The 20,017-nt window shown below is 32.7% G+C and overlaps 1 protein-coding gene across 1 annotated transcript; it reads left to right on the forward strand.

The window, feature by feature from the left end:
- Nucleotides 1-6,308: 6,308 nt before the first annotated feature.
- On the forward strand, nucleotides 6,309-19,880 carry LOC139498637 (jmjC domain-containing protein D-like). The gene is made up of 8 exons (XM_071287121.1): nucleotides 6,309-6,673; nucleotides 11,399-11,567; nucleotides 15,256-15,409; nucleotides 15,861-16,052; nucleotides 16,684-16,816; nucleotides 17,969-18,144; nucleotides 18,481-18,603; nucleotides 19,647-19,880. The coding sequence occupies exons 1-8, from the start codon at nucleotides 6,502-6,504 to the stop codon at nucleotides 19,821-19,823; spliced, it is 1,296 nt and encodes a 431-aa protein (XP_071143222.1). The 5' UTR covers nucleotides 6,309-6,501; the 3' UTR covers nucleotides 19,824-19,880.
- Nucleotides 19,881-20,017: the final 137 nt, after the last annotated feature.

Here is a 20,017-nt window from a genome sequence, read left to right on the forward strand (position 1 = left end):
ATATGTACGTGTATATATGTCTCTGGTTTGGCCATCTGCTTTATGGCAAAAACTTCTGAAGAATTTTATCAGTGGAAAAATGTATGATACCATTGTAAATATGTACAGTAACATTAGTATGAAATTCAAAACAGTGTAGCTGTGGCCATTGATTGACCCATCAAAATCATCCATTGACTGGGACAATTTACGTGAACGTTTGTCTGTAACAACCACTGTTCATGACGTACCTACGATAGACATTTAAACTGTGGGGTCAACAAAGGTTTCTTAACGCCTTTAATTATAAAATAATTCGAAAAATTAATCAGGAATAACCTTTGTGTTTTGATTTATATAATTGATATAAATCAAAATATCGTGTTATTTCTGATTAATTTTTCGAATTACTTTATTCAGGTGTTGAGAACCTTTGGTGACCCCATAGTTTAAGTGTCTTTAAAAAGTACATAGTGAGCATTGGTCGTTACATACAAACGTTCACCTAAATTGTCCCAGTCAATGAATGATTTTAATGTGTCAATCAATGGCCACAGCTACACTGTTTTGAATTTCATACTAAATCTAGAATTTTTGATGGTAGTGTTTTTTTAAGAGTATTTTCCTTATAATGTTGGTGTACGTCAAGGTGAAAGCTTCTCACCTTTATTATTTTCATCGTATATTAATGATCTTGAACATTTTTTAAAAGAACAAGATGTGAAGGGTTAAAAACAGTATCCAATGATATAGAAATTGAGCTAGACTACTATTTAAAATTGTTTCTGATTCTGTATGCAGATGACACAGCTATTTTGGAAAAGTCAAAAAATGACTTACAAAAGCAGCTTGACTCTTTGTATAATTATTGTGAACTTTGGAAATTGAAGGTTAATGTAAATAAAAGCAAAATTGTAGTTTTTTTCAAAAGGTAGACCGTTATCAAATATAAAATTTAAATATAATAATACTGTTTTAGAAATTGTAAATGAGTTTACGTACCTTGGTGTTATTTTTTCTAGAACAGGAAGTTTTTCGAAAGCAAAAAAGGCACAAACAGAAAAAGCCACACACGCTATGTACGGTGTTATCCGCAAAGGTCGAAAATATAATTTATCTATAGAATGCCAACTCGATTTTTTCGATAAAATTGTCAAGCCTATTCTTTTATATGGAAGTGAAGTTTGGGGAGTCGGCAATAATTCTGTTATTGAAAGGGTCCACCTTAAATTCTGTAAAATTTTGTTAAATGTAAAGAAGTCAACGCCAGATTTCATGATTTATGGAGAACTTGGAAGATATCCTTTGGAAATTGATATCAAATTGCGGATTTTAAACTACTGGTCGAAACTTATTTGTGGAAAGCAAGAAAAACTTCCTGTTATTTTGTATAAATATGCATATAAAAAGTATGGGATGAATGAGTATTCCATGGCTTAATAATATAAAATCTATTCTAGATAGTTGTGGACTGTCATACGTTTGAAATGCACAGTACTTTGTTAGTAATACATGGTTATATCATAAGGTTAAAGTTAGTGTTGTAGACCAATTTAAACAAAATTTGCACGTTATCTTATTAGAATCGCCAAAAGCTATTGATTATCGTCTATTCAAAGATAATGCTGAAAGAGAAAACTATTTTAAGATCCTAGATGATAAAAATACTATCACTTTTTGTAGATTTAGGATACTCAATCATAAACTTCCTATTGAAACTGGAAGGTACCTAGAGAAAATCGAAATTGTAAACTATGCAATTCAGGAGATATTGGGGATGAATTCCCCTATATTTTTAAATGTTTGAAATTTAATCATGAAAGAGAAAACAAAATTGAAACCATGTTATCTAAATAGACCAAACATATTGAAATTTAATAATTTGATGAATATTGGAAACATCAGTATGCTAAATCATTTGAGCAATTTTATCAGACTGATTAATAAACAGCTGGACTCTTAGGGGAAACATTGTTTAATAACTTTTATATAATATTGTATACATGCATAATGTGTTTTTGTCGAGCCTGCAACTTTTGTTGCAGAAAGCTCGACATAGGGATAGTGATCCGGCGCCGGCGGCGGTGGTGTTAGCTCACTTCTTAAAAGCTTTATATTTTAGAAGGTGGAAGACCTGGATGCTTCATACTTTGTATATAGATGCCTCATGTTACGAAGTTTCCGTCAGTCACATGTCCAATGTCCTTGACCTCATTTTCATGGTTCAGTGACCACTTGAAAAAAAAGTTCAGATTTTTTGTAATGTTGAATTCTCTCTTATTATAAGTAAAAGGATAAATATATTTTGTATGTGCGTACCTTGCAAGGTCCCTATGCCCGTCAGACAGTTTTCACTTGACCTCGACCTCATTTCATGGCTCAGTGAACAAAGTTAAGTTTTGGTGGTCAAGTCCATATCTAAGATACTATAATCAATAGGGCTAGTATATTCGGTGTTTGGAAGGACTGTAAGTTGTATATGTCCAACTGGCAGGTGTCATCTGACCTTGACCTCATTTTCATGGTTCAGTGGTTATAGTTAAGTTTTTGTGTTTTGGTCTGTTTTTCTCATACTTTATGCAATAGGTCTACTATATTTGTTGTATGGAATGATTGTAAGGTGAACATGTCTAATGGACAGATGTCATCTTACCGTGACCTCATTTTCATGGTTCAGTGGTCAAAGTTAAGTTTTTCAGTTTTGGTCTTTTTATCTGATACTATACGCCATAGGTCAACTATATTTAGTGTATGGAAATATTTTATGATTTATATATTAGTCGCGCAGGTTTTATTTGACCTTGACCTCATTTTCACGGTACATTGCTCAGTGTTTAGTTTTTGTGTTTTGGTCTATTTTTCTTAAACTATAAGTATTAGGTCAACTATATTTGTTTTATGGAAGCATTGTTAGCTGTACATGTCAACCTGGCATGGTTAATCTGACCTTGACCTCATTTTCATGGTTCATTGGTCTTTGTTTAGTTATCTTGGTTAATGTAACGTTTATGTGACAGTTGTAATAAAGCTTTATACTTAGGACTATCAACATAATATCAATGATTAGTAAAGAAGGCGAGACATTTCAGTGTGTGCACTCTTGTTATATTACATGTAGCTGGAAATATTTTTCCAGTTGTAGTTCGTACATTTGTATTAATTCTTACTATATGTTATATTATTAATGTTTAAAATATCTCTGTACCATGGATTTTGGTGTATGAGAATAAAGATATATACACCAAAGCGTGTCTGATATTCAACGATATCTTATTTGGAATACTAGTATTTCGGAATCTTGATGTAGTGCCATGTAAAAAAAAAACATCCTCCCTTACACCTACTTTTCTTTTCATAATTTTATAACATATTGTTTAACAAGCCATATTTGAAAATCCTATAAAATGCTTGTTATTATTTTTTCATATATTTTGAAAGAAAAAGATACCAACCAGTGGCGTAGCCAGGGTTGAAATGATGTGGATGTTTCACCGAGCGGAGCGAGGCGAAAAATATTTTGGATCTTTTTATGCAGAGAATTATTTTTTATTTAAGCACATGTACTCCCCCAGAATCCGACACTAGTTAGATTTTTGTTTAAATTCAAAAACCCACGGGCACCAGTTCATATATTTTTATTGTTTACCAAATTTTATTGTTTCCTCGAAACTACCATCATTCAATTCATAAACATTTAAGTTTCCCACCCAATCTCATATTTGACATATCAAAAACGGAATATAGGAACTGAAGTGCTTTCTCTTTGAGTCTACAACCTTGGGTTTTTGATTTTTGATTACTGGGCTAAACGCGTTGCAGGAGACATAAAAAGACCGGGCATCCGATCGTCCGATCTTGTTACATTGTAGCACACTCATGTATACAATTCTTGTCAGATTAAGTGAAACTCATATCATAAGCAGTCTTTGACAATTTGGAAAATAAGTCGTAATCAAATATTTTTAACCAGTTATGACCCTTTGAAATATAAATTGTAATGAAAATCCCATTTCATTTCCTGTGATGCATTTATTTCTCTTAAGATATTGAAAATAAAAAAGATAAAGAATAAAAGGGATTCTCTTGTTCCTTGTCCATTGATAGATAAATATGACATGTAATTGTGCATGACGGGGAACATTGGATCGTTGTTGAAAATAAAATTAGTAATTGAACCCAGATAGAAACGGGAATTCATAAGCCTAGGACTTATCACGATCTATTACAAATTGTTTTTTTTTTATCAAGGCGTTTACCATATCGCAAGAAACAATATCAGGATAGGGTGTTTTAGTTGTCAGTTGCTATAGTCAAATGAGAAGCCTTCTCTTCACTAGGTTCAATTTCAGATGAAACATGTCCACGGGTCTGCGTATCAGTCCTCTCCGCTTGCCTTAGCCGATGACTTTTTTTACGAACAAAAGCTAACGTAAAACACTATATTGCGATTCAACAATCTTGTTTACATAAACTAAATTATTCTAAATGAAAGACCGGGCATGCTGCTTCGAAAATGACTGGACGTTATCCCCATATCCTCAGCCTTGTTACATTTGGACACTTCCGAGTTAAACTGCTGCTATTTTTTATTTTTTTAAAATGATGTGGATGCTTGAGCATCTGAGCATACATGCGAGTTACGCCACTGCCAACTTAACCCATAAAGGTTAAAAGAATGAAAAGTGTATAGAGAATTATTTCCCGCCAAATTTTCAATGGATAATATTTCGAAAACAAGATCACGGACCCTTCATTTTCGTTCTGTTTTTTTAATTTTAAATTAGTTTCTTTATTTATATACTTTCAATGTACAACAGTCTTTATAAAAGCTTGTTATTTTAACTCGATAATCTACTAACTGTTGATTAAATATCTGTCAAAGCTGAAAATTAACTCGTGTGCCATTAAAGATAAGAATTGAGTAGATAGTCTCTTTTTTTTTTAATTTCGATATAGGAACAATCATAGTTTTAGAAAAGACCTATTCGTCAAAAACAGGTACTATCTCTGGTTCAAAGGCACTTGTCTCAGTTTGTTTTCCTATATACCTTAATGTTATATCTTAGACAAGTGTCTGTGCTCTTATTGCTATATATATATATGAGAGAAACGTGCTAGGAATTCTAAGCCGATACAACGTGCGCTGTTATTATAACACATGTCAATCGGTTAGGTTTTGTAATAAGGAAGGATAGATTCACGTTTGGAGATCCTGATTATCTAATTTTGAAATTTAAGATAACGGAATCAAAGCTACTGCATGTCTATTGGTTCGGAGAAATTTCTTTTGTACATTATTAAATTCTGTTTTGATTCCATTGAAATGTACAATTTGCAGAATATTATACTTGGGTCTGGCAAATATCGTGGATTCTAAATATTATTGTCATTCAAAGAGAGACAACTCGATCGGTTTAATCTTTTTCAGTTGAAGTATATTAAGTTGTGCTTGAAAATTAAAAATATACCAAATTAATGAAATTGTATTTTTTTAAACTTTAAAAAAAAACTAGATATTGCTGCAAATTGATGTTGATATTAGAAACTCATTAATCGATATTGTATAAAAGTGATGTTTTTGCCATGAACATACCTGAGTTCCAAACATTAATAATTTGTCTTCTGATGAAAAACATTCTTATCTAAAATATAAATTGCTTGAATTATATCGCTGCTCACCTATAAACGAAAAAAAAAGTATAATTAAAAAAAAAAAACCAAAGCAAACAATCAACACTTTTATGCTGTTCTACATCTCAATGTTACGATGAGGTCTTCTACACAGAGAAAAAGCTTAATCTCCGTTATAAGTTCAAGATGGCCCAAATCACCCGTTTTAGTTGAAGTCTTTGTTAGATCGTGCTTACGTGACACATGTGGCAGTGCAATGAAGAATTATACAGATGTATGGTATTTATCATGCAACAAATAACAAACCGTAACAGGCAAAGGAATCTTTAAAAAATTGTCATTTATTGTCCCACGTGCATATTCTATTCCTTGTGAAATATAAAAAATACACAATTTGAATATATTTAGAAATTTTCATTAATCAAAGTTCGGTCTAATACGACACATGACGCCCCTAAATATGAAAAAGTATAACATTTTATTAAATGTATTACTGCATTTTAAAGATAAGAATATCCTCTATTTAATCTAGACATTTGAAAATTCGATAGTTTCTCGATATTTTTTTATACCCTGACTTTCAAAATAAAACGTTTTAAAACTATCATAATTAATTTATTTCTACTGGTTAGACCTCAACGATACACATTGACTGATAAAATTAAATCTCTTTCAAACCTTTACACACCATACAAGCTGTTGCTACGAAATCTATCACTCAAGTCAATAATATAACAATTTGTCTTTTTATCTCAAATTCAATAATATCAACTGCATATAATAGATCGACGTGGCGAAAATATACAAAAATATCAACGTAAGACCGGAACTGACGATTCAGTAGACATTTTTACAGACAACTATCAGTTTTGTTAACCTTTAGCAGTAATAATGACTTCGTTTGCGGCCATTTGTACTTACTTGTTTATACTTAGTGATATTTTGAATATATTTGAATGCAAAGTAGGATTTCATAAAGACATGTCTATGGACATTGCATTCCCACCGGTCATCAAACATACATCATCATCTGCCATCCCACTCGGACATCTGAGACCATTAGGTAAGTTCTAGTCAATGATGTGCTATGGTTTCGCTGGGTTAGTTTTAGTCAATGTTCTGCTTGTTATGACAATAATATGTCAGTTCTAGTCAATATTCTGCTAAAGTATCACTGGGTAAGTTCTAGTCAGTGATGTGTTATGGCATCATTATAGGTAAGTTCTAGTTAGTGATGTGCTATGGGATTGCTGGGTTAGTTTTAGTCAATGTTCTGTTATGGCAACATTATGTTAGTTGTATATCATGCCGTGTATATTAGGCGAGTGATATGAGAGCCAAATTTACATTTTTAATGCACCTACCTAACACACGGCTAAATTATATATCACTAGAAAGCTAAGAATGTGTACTTTCTAAATTATGGTGCATTTTTTTTTAAATCGAGGTCAAAGGTCATGGGTGCAAATTCAATTCACGGATACTTCCAGTTGTAAAATCGAGTCAAAACAAATGCAAAAACGAAACAATTTTATAGGAATACTGTATTACTGTTGGGAAAATATATTTCTATCATAATATTAATTAATTTTGGTTGATTTTAACGGTAACGCATGCTACATAACGTTTTCTCTCGGAGTCTTTGAAAATCAACATTTAAGTCACACAAATGTATCTGTAGTCGCCCTTGCATTATCTAAATCATATAATGCCTCCATGTCATTTGATTGCACGTATTGACAAACATATATATCTGCAAATTTGATATAAATAATCCGAAACAAAATATTTGAAGCAAGGGGAAAATATAACATATGACGTATTTTTAATTGTTTAAAAAAGTCCCATGATGAGCTGTTTATTAAAATTGAGGAAGCGTATGGTCTCCTGTTAGTTTGAAAGCCTGACAACCATAGAGTAGATTTTCTTTTATATATGTTGCAATATGTTGATATATAAAAAAGAAGATGTGGTATGATTGCCAATGAGACAACTATCCACAAAAGACCAAAATGACACAGACATTAACAACTCATAAATCACTAAATCCTATATGATAAGAGTACTAACAAACATAACTAAAATGAGTAAAGTGCTACTGGTATATTTATATCAACAAATTGACAATTTTAATATAAAACATCACAAGGAAAGTATGATCACTCATTGTACGTCAAAATGTGTTTGATTTTACTTCAGTCGGCCGCCGTGTATCTTGAGATATATCATAATTAATCAAACAACACTTGACAAAGTAGTTTGTACTCTTTTTAAATATTACACTAGTGATGACGTTCGGCTACTTTGGCACTAAGAATTACGTTTTTTTATCTCGTTTCACCGCTTCAAACGGAGGACAAGGCTATCATAATATTGAACCTTTTATTTGGCTTTCTAATGTTAAAATCCCGTGATCGAAACGTCGGACCAATGGGATGTTGGACCATTTAGGTGTCGGAATATTGCGATATCGGAATATTATAGCTACATTTTAACTTGTTATCTCATTATTTTTATCGGTCAACATATCCATACAAAGACAACTTCCTTGGCATGGGCATATATCAGTACAGCAGAGGTTTTGCTCAAAGCGGACACAAGATCTACTATATACAGATTGAATTAAAAATTTGGAATAGACATGAGGGATTTGTCAAAGAGACACCAATCCGCTAAAAAGCAGGCAACGGCCAAAAACCACCAATGGGTCGTCAATGCAGCAAGAAACTCCCAAACCCGGAGGCGTTCTTCAGCTGGCCCCTAAACAAAAATGTACTACTTTGAAATGATAATGGACGTCATACTAAGCTTCGAAATATACTCAAGAAGTTAAAATAAAAAATCATACAAAACTAAGAAAGGCACGATGCTCCTGACTTGGGACAGGCGCAAAATTGCGGCGGTGTTAAACATGTTTTTGGAAATCTCAACCCTCCCCCTATACCTATACCAATGCGTGAACAGATCAAATCTTGTAGAAAGTTGGATGACATCATACCGGACCGATGTTGCCTTTTAGCCAACCAAAGTCATACGGAGATCTTTTATTGTTTCTGTAGTTGGGTCGACATTGTCTTGGATAAAATTTTAACCTCCAGAAGAAAAATAATGCCATGTAGAATGTATGCCCCATTTTCAGTGTTTCTAATCTCCTGATCAGTCAAACTTGTTAATAATTATTAAAGGTGTGTCCATAAATACGGTGCATTGGTAGTGATAAACCTAAATGAAAAAGAGTTAAAAAAATATTTATAGATAATGTACATTCTACTAAAGCCATACATCTAAGAACTTTGTCAATAGGAATATCGTACGCTTTATTAACTGCCGCAGATGTGCCATCATCCAAAAGACAACGCAGAAATGTTTTTAAAGCAGGTGGCATAATTTCAATTGAATAATCCAGTGAATGGATATTCATCTGATTGGATTACAACTTTACCCTATATCTGCTTCCGTAAAGTAGCTGCACTAAGTGCTTGCAACCAGTTTCGCAGTCACTGCTCAGATCTTTAAATTTTACAGACCGAATATCACAGTTATTTTAAACGGGTAATTTTCCGTCATTACGGCATAATACAAAATTATAGAGCTACTGTATACAATATTGGATGTACCTTGGCCTTGTTGAAGCTGTATACATGTAACAATAAATTGACCATGGTTTTTTAGTTTTTTTTGAAGCTGATAATATGTTGTGTAGTTTTCTCGGCGGCGATCCTCGGGCAGAAATTAAGCCCGGTTAACTGATCAAGTAATTAAAGTTGTTAACCAGAATACTTCCTTGTGTACAGGCACGTCATCTTTAATCGTCGAAATGTTAGTAAAAGCTGTTTTATGTTAAGAACTAAATAGCTCTTTAATTTCTGATTTCAAATTTTGTAGCAAATATTTAGCGATGCAAGCTCGATGGTATAAAGATTTAATAGTAAAATTATCATGAGTTATTTTGTAAATCAGATCATTGTGGGAGATATATGTAGTAACACTCAATACAGCTTGAGTTTGCTCCTCAGAGGATACCTTATGAAGTTGTGTAACTTGCTTATAGGCTTTATACATTTGCAAAATATACAACAGACAAATCAGAATGAGTTGTAGATCTACTGTCCTCGTTGATATATGAGAAGATCTACTGGTAGAATTGGTACATGTAGTACAGTCTTTGTACAGACAAAACAGAAGTTGACAGGTTGTGCTTACTTTTGAAATATTTATATCAACTCTTATGATGTTTTGTATTTTCAAATGGGATGTTTTCATTTTTTTCATATTCATCGACCAGTCTTCTGTAAACTTCATCTTTTCGTTTTCCCACTGCGGCAATACAACTGTATCTTCATTTTTAAAAGTGTTAACTACATAGTTTCTATGTAGTAAATATATGACAGACTATGCATCTGTGTCAAAAATGGGTAGTTTTTTTGCTTTTTAGCAAAGGAAGGGTTTCATTGTGAACTGGATTGTGAAAATTTGACACGACTCGGAAGATTTTCTATAATTTTCCGATACGATTCCTTATTTAGAAAGGGGTGAATTCTACAGAACTCAAAAACTATGTTTTACTTTGATTTGATCTTTATTTTGGACGATTTTATATCTATTTAAGCTACACTGAAGTTAAAGATAGAAATAGAACCGTTTAAATATGATTTATCGTACTCTAATAGCACTATTAAGTACACGGAAATCGACTAATATATTCAGTAAAAAACGATAACGAAATAGATAAGGGATTCCGGAAATTATAGTGATTTACCCAACATCATAAAATTACAGAAATTCGTGATTTTAAGAAATGTTGAGATAAAGTCTTGATCTTGAATGAAAAAACGAAAACTGATGAGTAATTTGGTGTGATCTAAAACCGATAGATTGCAAAAACATTTAATAAAAATTTAATTGTAGATCCGAAAAGGTCGGGATTATGAAAATTTTCGTACAAAATGTCAAATATTTAGAAGGAATGCAAAAGCATGCGGACTTACAGTTGTAAATATTGTTTTTCATTATTTTAAGAATCTAATTCACTTAATTATTCTGTCTAAAAGAAGAGATACGACTAATTTCCTTTGCTTGAAAAACATGTCGTAATTATATAATTTTCAACTAATTTCTGAAATAAACGTCAATTTTACAAAAACTGCACCGTACGATTTTGTGACGACCGGGCAAAAATCAAAGTTTAATCATTATTCTTTCATTTAAAAAAAAATTAGCCGTGTGTTAGGTGGGTGCATTAAAGTCCTTAACTAGACGTCTTTTTCAAATATTACACTCGCCTATATTGAAACATTATAAATATTCTAGTTAATTTTAAGATATGACAACATTTGATAAGATTAACTAGAATTAGGAGATAACTGTATTTTATGCTCCGACGGCATCAATTGGGGATTTGATGATCGCAAATTAAGTTTACTGGCGACGCGTTAGCGGAGACAGTAAACGGATATTTGCGACCATCAAATCCCCAATTGACGCCATCGGAGCTTAAAATACAATATTGTTATCTCCATTCTAATGAAACTGACAGAAAACAACGTTAAAACAAGTATTTAAAATCTGTTATAATTACGCCGTCTGCGCTTGCGCGTACGTCCCATAGCATCAATTGTCAATTGATGCCATGTAAATATGTAACGTTATCCAATCAAAATGAACGTCACAAACGTTGTTGCATTAGAATATTTATTTTATTCAATCGATGCCAAGCGCTCTTGACAAATAGGATGTACAAGTAAAAAGCATTCTATAGTGTCAATTTCATTTTGTTTTTGTCTTATAGGATATCAACGGAAACCAGCTGGTAAAGTTAAAGAAATCTTAGACATGCCCGATGCCCATTCATTTGAGATGAAATATGTCAAACAAAGTCGACCTGTTGTAATACGGGAAGCACTAAAAGACTTACCGGTATTTAATACTTGGAAAGAAGATAAATATTTAAAGGACAAGTAAGTCAAGTTAGAATACGATAGTTTTTATAATAGTTATGATTAAAATATGATATTCTAGTAGGAATCTATGTTAGCTGATCCTTTCTTGTCCTCTGTCGATGTACATTTAAAAACCAAGTTTCTTCCTGTTTGATGCATGTACCCCTTTTAACCACACCACGTAGGGATATATGAACCAATTTTCTGTGCTACAGATATTTTTTTATTTAATATTTTATATTTCAGCTTATTTTGCCTTATGTTTAAAAATGAAAACACAAAACTACATTGTATGTAGATTATTTGTGCCGCCCTAACCCTCTACTCTTAGAAGGTAGATCGAGTAGAGTTTTACCTACTATGCAATCTCAATGATTCATTAGACTTTAAGAATAGAGAATTACAAATGATGAAGACTTAAAGGTAAATATAAAAATCAATATCCTTTTTCATACTTGCAAATTCAACGGAAATGAAAGCAATATAAGCACACGAGTTTTTCTCATGATATAGGGAATGCATATTAAGTAAACTGATAGAAATGTACTGGGTTTAAAATTCCACATAAATCAGATAGAATACAAGCAAGACTTAAAGAGCCACATCGTTCAAATTTTTATTTCTCATTTCCCTCATGATCCTTCATTTTTAAAACGATTGCAAAAAGTCCGATGAGAAAATTTACAATATAACATAATAATAATTTCCTTTTTTCCAAATATCAAATATCAGGACTCTCTCTGTTTTCAATAATAGATAAGACTTGGACATATTTGATCAGTGGCAGATCCAGAACTTTTCTAAGGAGGGCGGGATGGCCCGCTGTCTGACCTAAAGGGGGGGGGGCGCTTCAGTCATGCTTTAATAATTCCCTATATAATCAAACAAATTTTTCCCACGAAATGGGGGGGGGGGGGGGGCAGCCCCCCACCAGCCCCCTCGATCCGCCTATGTTGATAAACATTTCAGATCGAGGCGACAATAACAATTAATCGTTTCAGATTCTAAAGAATCTAACCCTAATATGATTTCTCTATATGAAGAAGAAGAAGAAGATGCTTTATTTCCATAATATGGGCTCACAAGGAGCATAATATAATATCAATATAATATTACTATTTTACAAATATAATAAACAATACAGTATACATAGTTACAAACACAAATAAGTAACAACAGTTTTAGTGTATTATTATTATATATATATCATTGATGGCGATCCGATGGATACATCTGTTGTAGAGTTGTCACTGACTCAGACGTACTTATAAATATAATTATTTTCTGTGACTGTATATTACATTAATTTGTAGGATCCTTTACTATAGATAATTTAGCTGATCTGTAACAATAACATCTTCATGCCTTATATATGATGTACTGTAGTACGCCGCTAGATTAAAACTGACGAGGAAAGATAACACACGGCCAGCGAAAGCTCTTTTGTTGAGAGCCCAGGTGGTCGTGTGGTCTAGCGGGACGGCTGCAGTGCAGGCGATTTGGTGTCACGATATCACAGTAGCATGGGTTCGAATCCCGGCGAGGGAAGAACCAAAAATTTGCGAAAGCAAATTTACAGATCCAACATTGTTGGGTTGATGTTTAGACGAGTTGTATATATATATGTAGGACTCTAAAGTGCGATGGGGACGCTAAAGTACGATGGTCACGCTATTTGAAAGTGCGATGCCTCCATACGCTAAAGTACGATGGTCACGCTATTTGAAAGTGCGATGCCTCCATACGCTAAAGTCCGATGGTCCTCGAAAGTATAGACATAAGAAACGTAGTTGTATTATGACGTTAGCAGTCATTTATACAAATCAAAAATGATAATGCCGGAAGACAAATTACAAATATTTGATTTAGAACTTTTGAACCAAATGTCAATAACTTAATTAATTTAAACCTAGCTGTGCTTTGTCGGCTAGAGAAAATGTGTTTTATTTCGGTGCGGTAGCTGGAAGAACTTGTATCCTGCTGTAGTCGACCGTTTTACTATAAGGCTTATAGATACAAGTATAGTATTCGCGTAGATATCATGTATCCTGCTATTATTGGAAGCGAACGGATACATTTGATTCATTGTTTATGTTGCAGTTTATTTTGCGGTCCCGTTAAAAATGTTGTCGCTTTGATTGAAAAGTAACATCGGCAAAGTAAAGGTAAAATTGAGAATGGAAATGGGAATGTGTCAAAGAGACAACAACCCGTATATGTTTTAATGCGTAAATTATAAATTGTACATTGCAGGAACATATAACATGGATGTGTAGTCACTACAAAAATTACAGGCACTTGTCTCAGAAAAACATTTCCTATATACCTTATTATATAATATATCGTCTCTATCATTTAAATCAAAGCGTAAACAAATAAATGCTACATATTTCGTCAAAAATTGAAATTTGTATTTGTAATTTACAAGGACGATTGTAATAAACGGGGGAGGGGTCTAAAATGTTATAGACTGAAACGTGTGAACGGCAAGCTACACCTATTATCACAATATTTAATACACCCGAATTTTTAAAAGTTTATTTACAAAAATGTAGTATTTTGTGACACCTAAATTACCTTTATATCAATTATTACGTGGGCGGTCTTTTAGGATCATTCACTTAAGACTACTGTTAAAAATTATAATGACTATCATATATGGTATACCTTAAAGTACTAGATTTTGCAAAAGGACTTTTTACATAGAATATTCTTAAACCTTTTTTTTAAAGCCCCGAACCTTACCCTAATAGCCCTATTGGTCCATCGCACTTTAACATGATATACCATCGTACTTTAGCGAACAAAAAACAATCGCACTCTAGCGTGAGACACCATCGTACTTTAGCGTGAGATACCATCGTACTTTAGCGTAGACCATCGCACTTTAGCGTGACCATCGCACTTTAGAGTCCTTCATATATATAGGAGTATACATTTGTACATAAAACCTTCGTCTCAGGCACACCTCTAGAAAGTAACAAAAAAGAATACTGTGAGTAGGCTAGCTGAATATATCTAGCTGAGCTGCAGGAGGCACCAAGGGACGGTGCTATATGGCATGGTGGGTGCATATTAAAACGTGTATCAGGACACTAATGATATGGTAAGATTTTGGAAGAAGTTGCACATAACTGGTATGTCATCCTCGTGCCTGGTGCAGAGGAGTCAGTACTATTTAAAGTGACACAACTGCAAGAGGCACCAGGGGACAATGCAAATTGACATGCCAAAGTGCACATATTACGAAAAGGATAAAATATTACCAGTTTAATAAAAAAATATCACAAACAGAAAGGTAACAGAACTTATACAATGTGTCCTATACCCCACCATGCCAACCTCGTGCCTAGTGCAGAAAGCCTGATTTAAATATTTATGTATTTTTAATAAAACAAATTAATCGCATAAAATAACTACTGACATCTTTTTTTTTTTAGCTTAACATAAGATAAAGAATTTCAAAAACTTAAATCACTTTTCACACATCTCGCACATATAAATTTACTCTTTTCACTAGATGAACCAACCCATTAGTTGTTATATAATTTATAGGCATGGTATATTTGCCACTGGACGTGGACCAAATAACAATTAACACTAATGTATCATTCGTTCATCAGCCATCAACTATTCTGATCAGCCGAGTAAAACCAGTTAAACAATACGCCAGATCTTTTATTATAGCAAATTGTTATTGTTGTAGATTTGGTAATCTGAGTATAACAACTACAATAAAGAAACAGTTACAGAGACGAGTTCAGAGCCTTATGCAGTTTAAAAAATTCCTTCTAGATTATATGTATGATGACTGGTGGCTTGCGACCACGATGCCCAAAGAAATGGCGAATGAACTTCCTGTAAGTAGCCTAGCTTGTGTTTATCTATCAATAGTTTCATGTACTCGAATTATAGTTTTTTTAAGTAAATGCCATTGTACAAATGGAAATATTACCTGTATTACTAATTTTATGGGACTTCGAAATAAAAATAAAAATAATTCTGCTGTGCTATACGTCAAATTCATTTTAAAACATGTATATCAATTTAATCTTGAGAGTATTTTTAAAGTTATTAAATTGATGAATTATCATAATGAGTTATTGTTATATTCGATGAGAATTTTTGTTTTTTGTTTAACCTAAATGTATTTTGAATAAATTGTTTTCGGTTGTTTTATGTAGTTACTATTGATGTAAATAGTTTTGCCTTCGTTTTGTTTAAGCTTATATTGGTGTAAAAAGTTTTTCATATATTTTTATAGTGTGATATGAATGTTTCTGTTCAGTTTTTGCCATTTCTTTTCTTTAGCTTCCCGACTGTTTACGATGTGGCTCCTACAGACAAAGGTTACAGGAAGCAGAATTGTGGATGAGCAGTGGCGGAACAGCTTCACTACTCCATAGCCATGACGACCATAACATCCATTGTGTTCTGTTTGGAAGGAAAGATTTTATAGTGATAGATGAACAATACAAATCGTCTTTTGATTATACAGAGAAGGTAGCTTAAACATATCTAATTTTCTAAATTAAAGCAAAATAGATGCGACACAAGTAAATCATAATTATGAAGTCTTCTCTATAATACAATTTAGATTTGCAAAAAAGAGACAGTATAATGACAAATGCGGTCTTTTATGTCTTAAAAAGATTAAGTAACTTAATTAATAAATTAATTGTTTCCTGACCTTATATTTTGACTTAGTAATTTTGCATGGCTGTTTCACAATATCATATGGTTTTGTTAAAGTCTCCAAGTAGGTACACAAGTGTGAATTATTCCTAACGTCATTAGTTGTTCGCCATTAGACGAAATATATAATGAGGGGGGAAATACCGAAGGACTATAAAATCGCATAAGTCGAGAGAAACAGATCACGTCATAGCAAAAAAAAACAACAACAACAACCAAACGAAAGACGTCGAAAGACTCAACAGGTTCACAAAACACAAAACACAACACAAAAGATTAAGCAACACGAACCCCACCAAGAAGTGGGGTGACCGTTTATGCTTCTGAAGGGTAAGCAGATATTTGTTCATTAGTAGCACCTTACGTGTTATTTTTATCATTTAGACGAACTCACGAAACTATTCAATTTCATAAACATATTTCTTTTTATCATTATCAGTACCACAATGCCGGCTCTGGATTTTCCAAGTTAGACATGGATATGATAAACATGTTCAAAAATAAAGACATTGCTAATATACCATGGTCGTATGCAACAATAAATCAGGGAGACTGTATACTCATCCCAGCTGGTAGGTTATTAATTACATATTATTTATTGTTGTAAATAAACATCTTAATTAAAGGAAAGTAGACATCAAATCAATAAAACGTCCGGATATTTGTGAATTACGATCATTGAGACATGCAAGAAATGTAAAAAAAACCAACCTAGAAATATGCAAGTAATGAATGCTCAGAGTTAAAGTCGTTTCCCCCGGCCACCATATTGGTTGATTCACCAATTTAATGCACCTAATTAAAAGATGTGGTACAAGCATATCTGATAAAAGATTTTTAATAATCCAAATTAAATAAAACAAGGCTTACATATTTTTTTCTTTGTTCTAGCTATTCAAGTTCAAGTGTTTGATTTATGAAGGAATTTGTGCACGTTGACATCAATATTTGCGGCGAAGGGAAATAACTCTTATTCAAATTAAATCAATCGAAAATTCTTTGGTAGAAAAAGAAATAAAAATTATTCACTTGGTAAAATCGGCGCGGGACGTTTGCGCTTTTTCATAGGACATTTGCGCTTTTTATTTTGGACACTTGTGCTTCAAATCATAGGACATTTGCACTTTTTTAAAATGGACATTTGCGCTTTTTACAAAGGACATTTGCGCTTTTGCAATATTTGCTTTTTATGACTATTCTCCCCTTTTATACGGGCTTGGGATCGGCATGTTTGACCTTAAAGAATTAAAGTCATATTGTTCTTTATGATTAAAAATCGTTTCCTAACACATTTCGGTAAAATATAGGCAAGAATATTTTTATGCCCCACCTAGAGGCATTATATTTTTCGATATGTGCGTCCCTTAACTAGTTCGTTAGTCTGTCTGCCCGTCTGTCCGTTCGTTCGTTTGTCCGTCTGTCCCGCTCAGGTTAAAAGTTTTTGGTCAAGGTAGTTTTTGATGAAGTTGAAGTCCAATCATACACATGTTCCTTATGAATGATCTTTCAAATTTTAATGCCAAATTGAGTTGTTAAAATTAACCCTAATTTCACCGGCAACTGAACATAGAAAATGATAGTGCGAGTGGGGCATCCTTGTACTATGGACACATTTTGCATGACATTCTTATAATTTGAAAGAAAACAGTTGGGCACATAACTGACTACCATCATTGCAGAGCAGAAGTCGACTCAAATGATATTGAAACATAACTATTTTGTAGGTTATTTACATCAGGTCAGGTCATATGGTCGTGGTATCTCCTTCAGCATATTATTTGCTCCGTCTAAAGTGTTTGATTCATCAGATTGTAAGCTTACCACTGATGAGAATGGACAGAAGAAAGAAGAAAGATTGTCTGATGCAGCATATGTTTGGGTTGTTAGAGATTCCAAAAGGGTTAGTTAATTGATAATATAAGCATGTAAAATGTTTTCCCAATATATCTTTGAAGATTTTAGAATACACTATGTCTTTTCATATTTATCATTAAGGTACATTAGGTTTGGGAATAGACATGGTAATTTAATTATCAGTCTACTTTAAAAATCAATAAGACATTTCACAAAAATAATGCACACCCTTTAGTATTTTTTCATTGTAATAACATAAGAAATTTCTAAGAAAAGGTTAACTAATCAACCATTAATAAGGCTTCATCTTTGATGTCTATGCGTAGGATAATAAGTCTAACGTACTATTGCTATACTTCACCAAATAATTTGTTTATTTCAGCAAATATCTGCAATGAACATGGAACCATCTATTTTGAAGAAATACCTTGATTTATTATTGAGGGCTGATGATGAAATTCACTATGAAAAATTTGAACATTTCTTTGAAGATGCTTTGGAACAGGTAAATGTATAAATCCAGATGTAGATCTGTAATGCTTTTAACATACATCCAGATGTAGATCTGTAATGCTTTTAACATACATCCAGATGTAGATCTGTAATGCTTTTTACATACATCCAGATGTAGATCTGTAATGCTTTTAACATACATCCAGATGTAGATCTGTAATGCTTTTAACATACATCCAGATGTAGATCTGTAATGCTTTTTACATACATCCAGATGTAGATCTGTAATGCTTTTAACATACATCCAGATGTAGATCTGTAATGCTTTTAACATACATCCAGATGTAGATCTGTAATGCTTTTAACATACATCCAGATGTAGATCTGTAATGCTTTTAACATACATCCAGATGTAGATCTGTAATGCTTTTAACATACATCAAGATGTAGATCTGTAATGCTTTTAACATACATCAAGATGTAGATCTGTAATGCTTTTAACATACATCCAGATGTAGATCTGTAATGCTTTTAACATACATCCAGATGTAGATCTGTAATGCTTTTAACAAACATCCAGATGTAGATCTGTAATGCTTTTTACATACATCCAGATGTAGATCTGTAATGCTTTTTACATACATCCAGATGTAGATCTGTAATGCTTTTTACAAACATCCAGATGTAGATCTGTAATGCTTTTTACATACATCCAGATGTAGATCTGTAATGCTTTTAACATACATCCAGATGTAGATCTGTAATGCTTTTAACATACATCCAGATGTAGATCTGTAATGCTTTTTACATACATCCAGATGTAGATCTGTAATGGTTTTTACATACATAGCTTGTGTAGACTTTCCAATGAAAAGTGTATAAACTAGTATAATGTAACCATTGGTGGAAGACCACATGCTGACACTGAGATGCCTATATTTTGTACATATCTGTCGTTGAACTGCTATCTCATTGACATGTATACACTACTCATTTTAATACATGTAAATATTTCGTCTGCATCATACTAAATGTTGCTATCAATATCGATATTAATTTGTTTGAAACAATACTTTTTCTTTTTTCTATTTATAGTATCCTGACCATACCTCAGCCAGAGAGGCTTTCGATGTTCTAACAGATAAACCTGGACAAACAGAGCTTACCAGAGACCAATTGGAAAATATAAAACCAAACAAACTTGTGCATCTTTCTAGAATTTTTAATGATGCACGTACCAAACAAGGCAACTTTGTACGTGACGAACTTTAAACAATAATATTAAAATATTTATTTTCATTTTTTTATATAAATAAAAGATTCATGTAATACTGTAATGTTAATAACAAAATACATTTACATGACACTGATTCACACCAAAATAACTCTTCTTCTTCTTCAATTCATATATATTTAGATTTCATATGAAAAATATGTATTGCTTGTTCTGAAATCAGTACTGTAAC

This window comes from Mytilus edulis, chromosome 12 (genome assembly GCF_963676685.1).
Source record: "Mytilus edulis chromosome 12, xbMytEdul2.2, whole genome shotgun sequence".
NCBI classification, from domain to species: domain Eukaryota; kingdom Metazoa; phylum Mollusca; class Bivalvia; order Mytilida; family Mytilidae; genus Mytilus; species Mytilus edulis.

What these genes read in the sequence shown, in the direction of transcription:
- LOC139498637 (XM_071287121.1), top strand. Translation starts at nt 6,502, where the DNA reads ATGACTTCGTTTGCGGCCATTTGTACTTACTTGTTTATACTTAGTGAT. An exon ending in CGGACATCTGAGACCATTAG is followed by an intron (nt 6,674 to 11,398) that starts GTAAGTTCTAGT and finishes TTTGTCTTATAG; the next exon opens with GATATCAACGGAAACCAGCT. An exon ending in CTTTTGATTATACAGAGAAG is followed by an intron (nt 16,053 to 16,683) that starts GTAGCTTAAACA and finishes TATCATTATCAG; the next exon opens with TACCACAATGCCGGCTCTGG.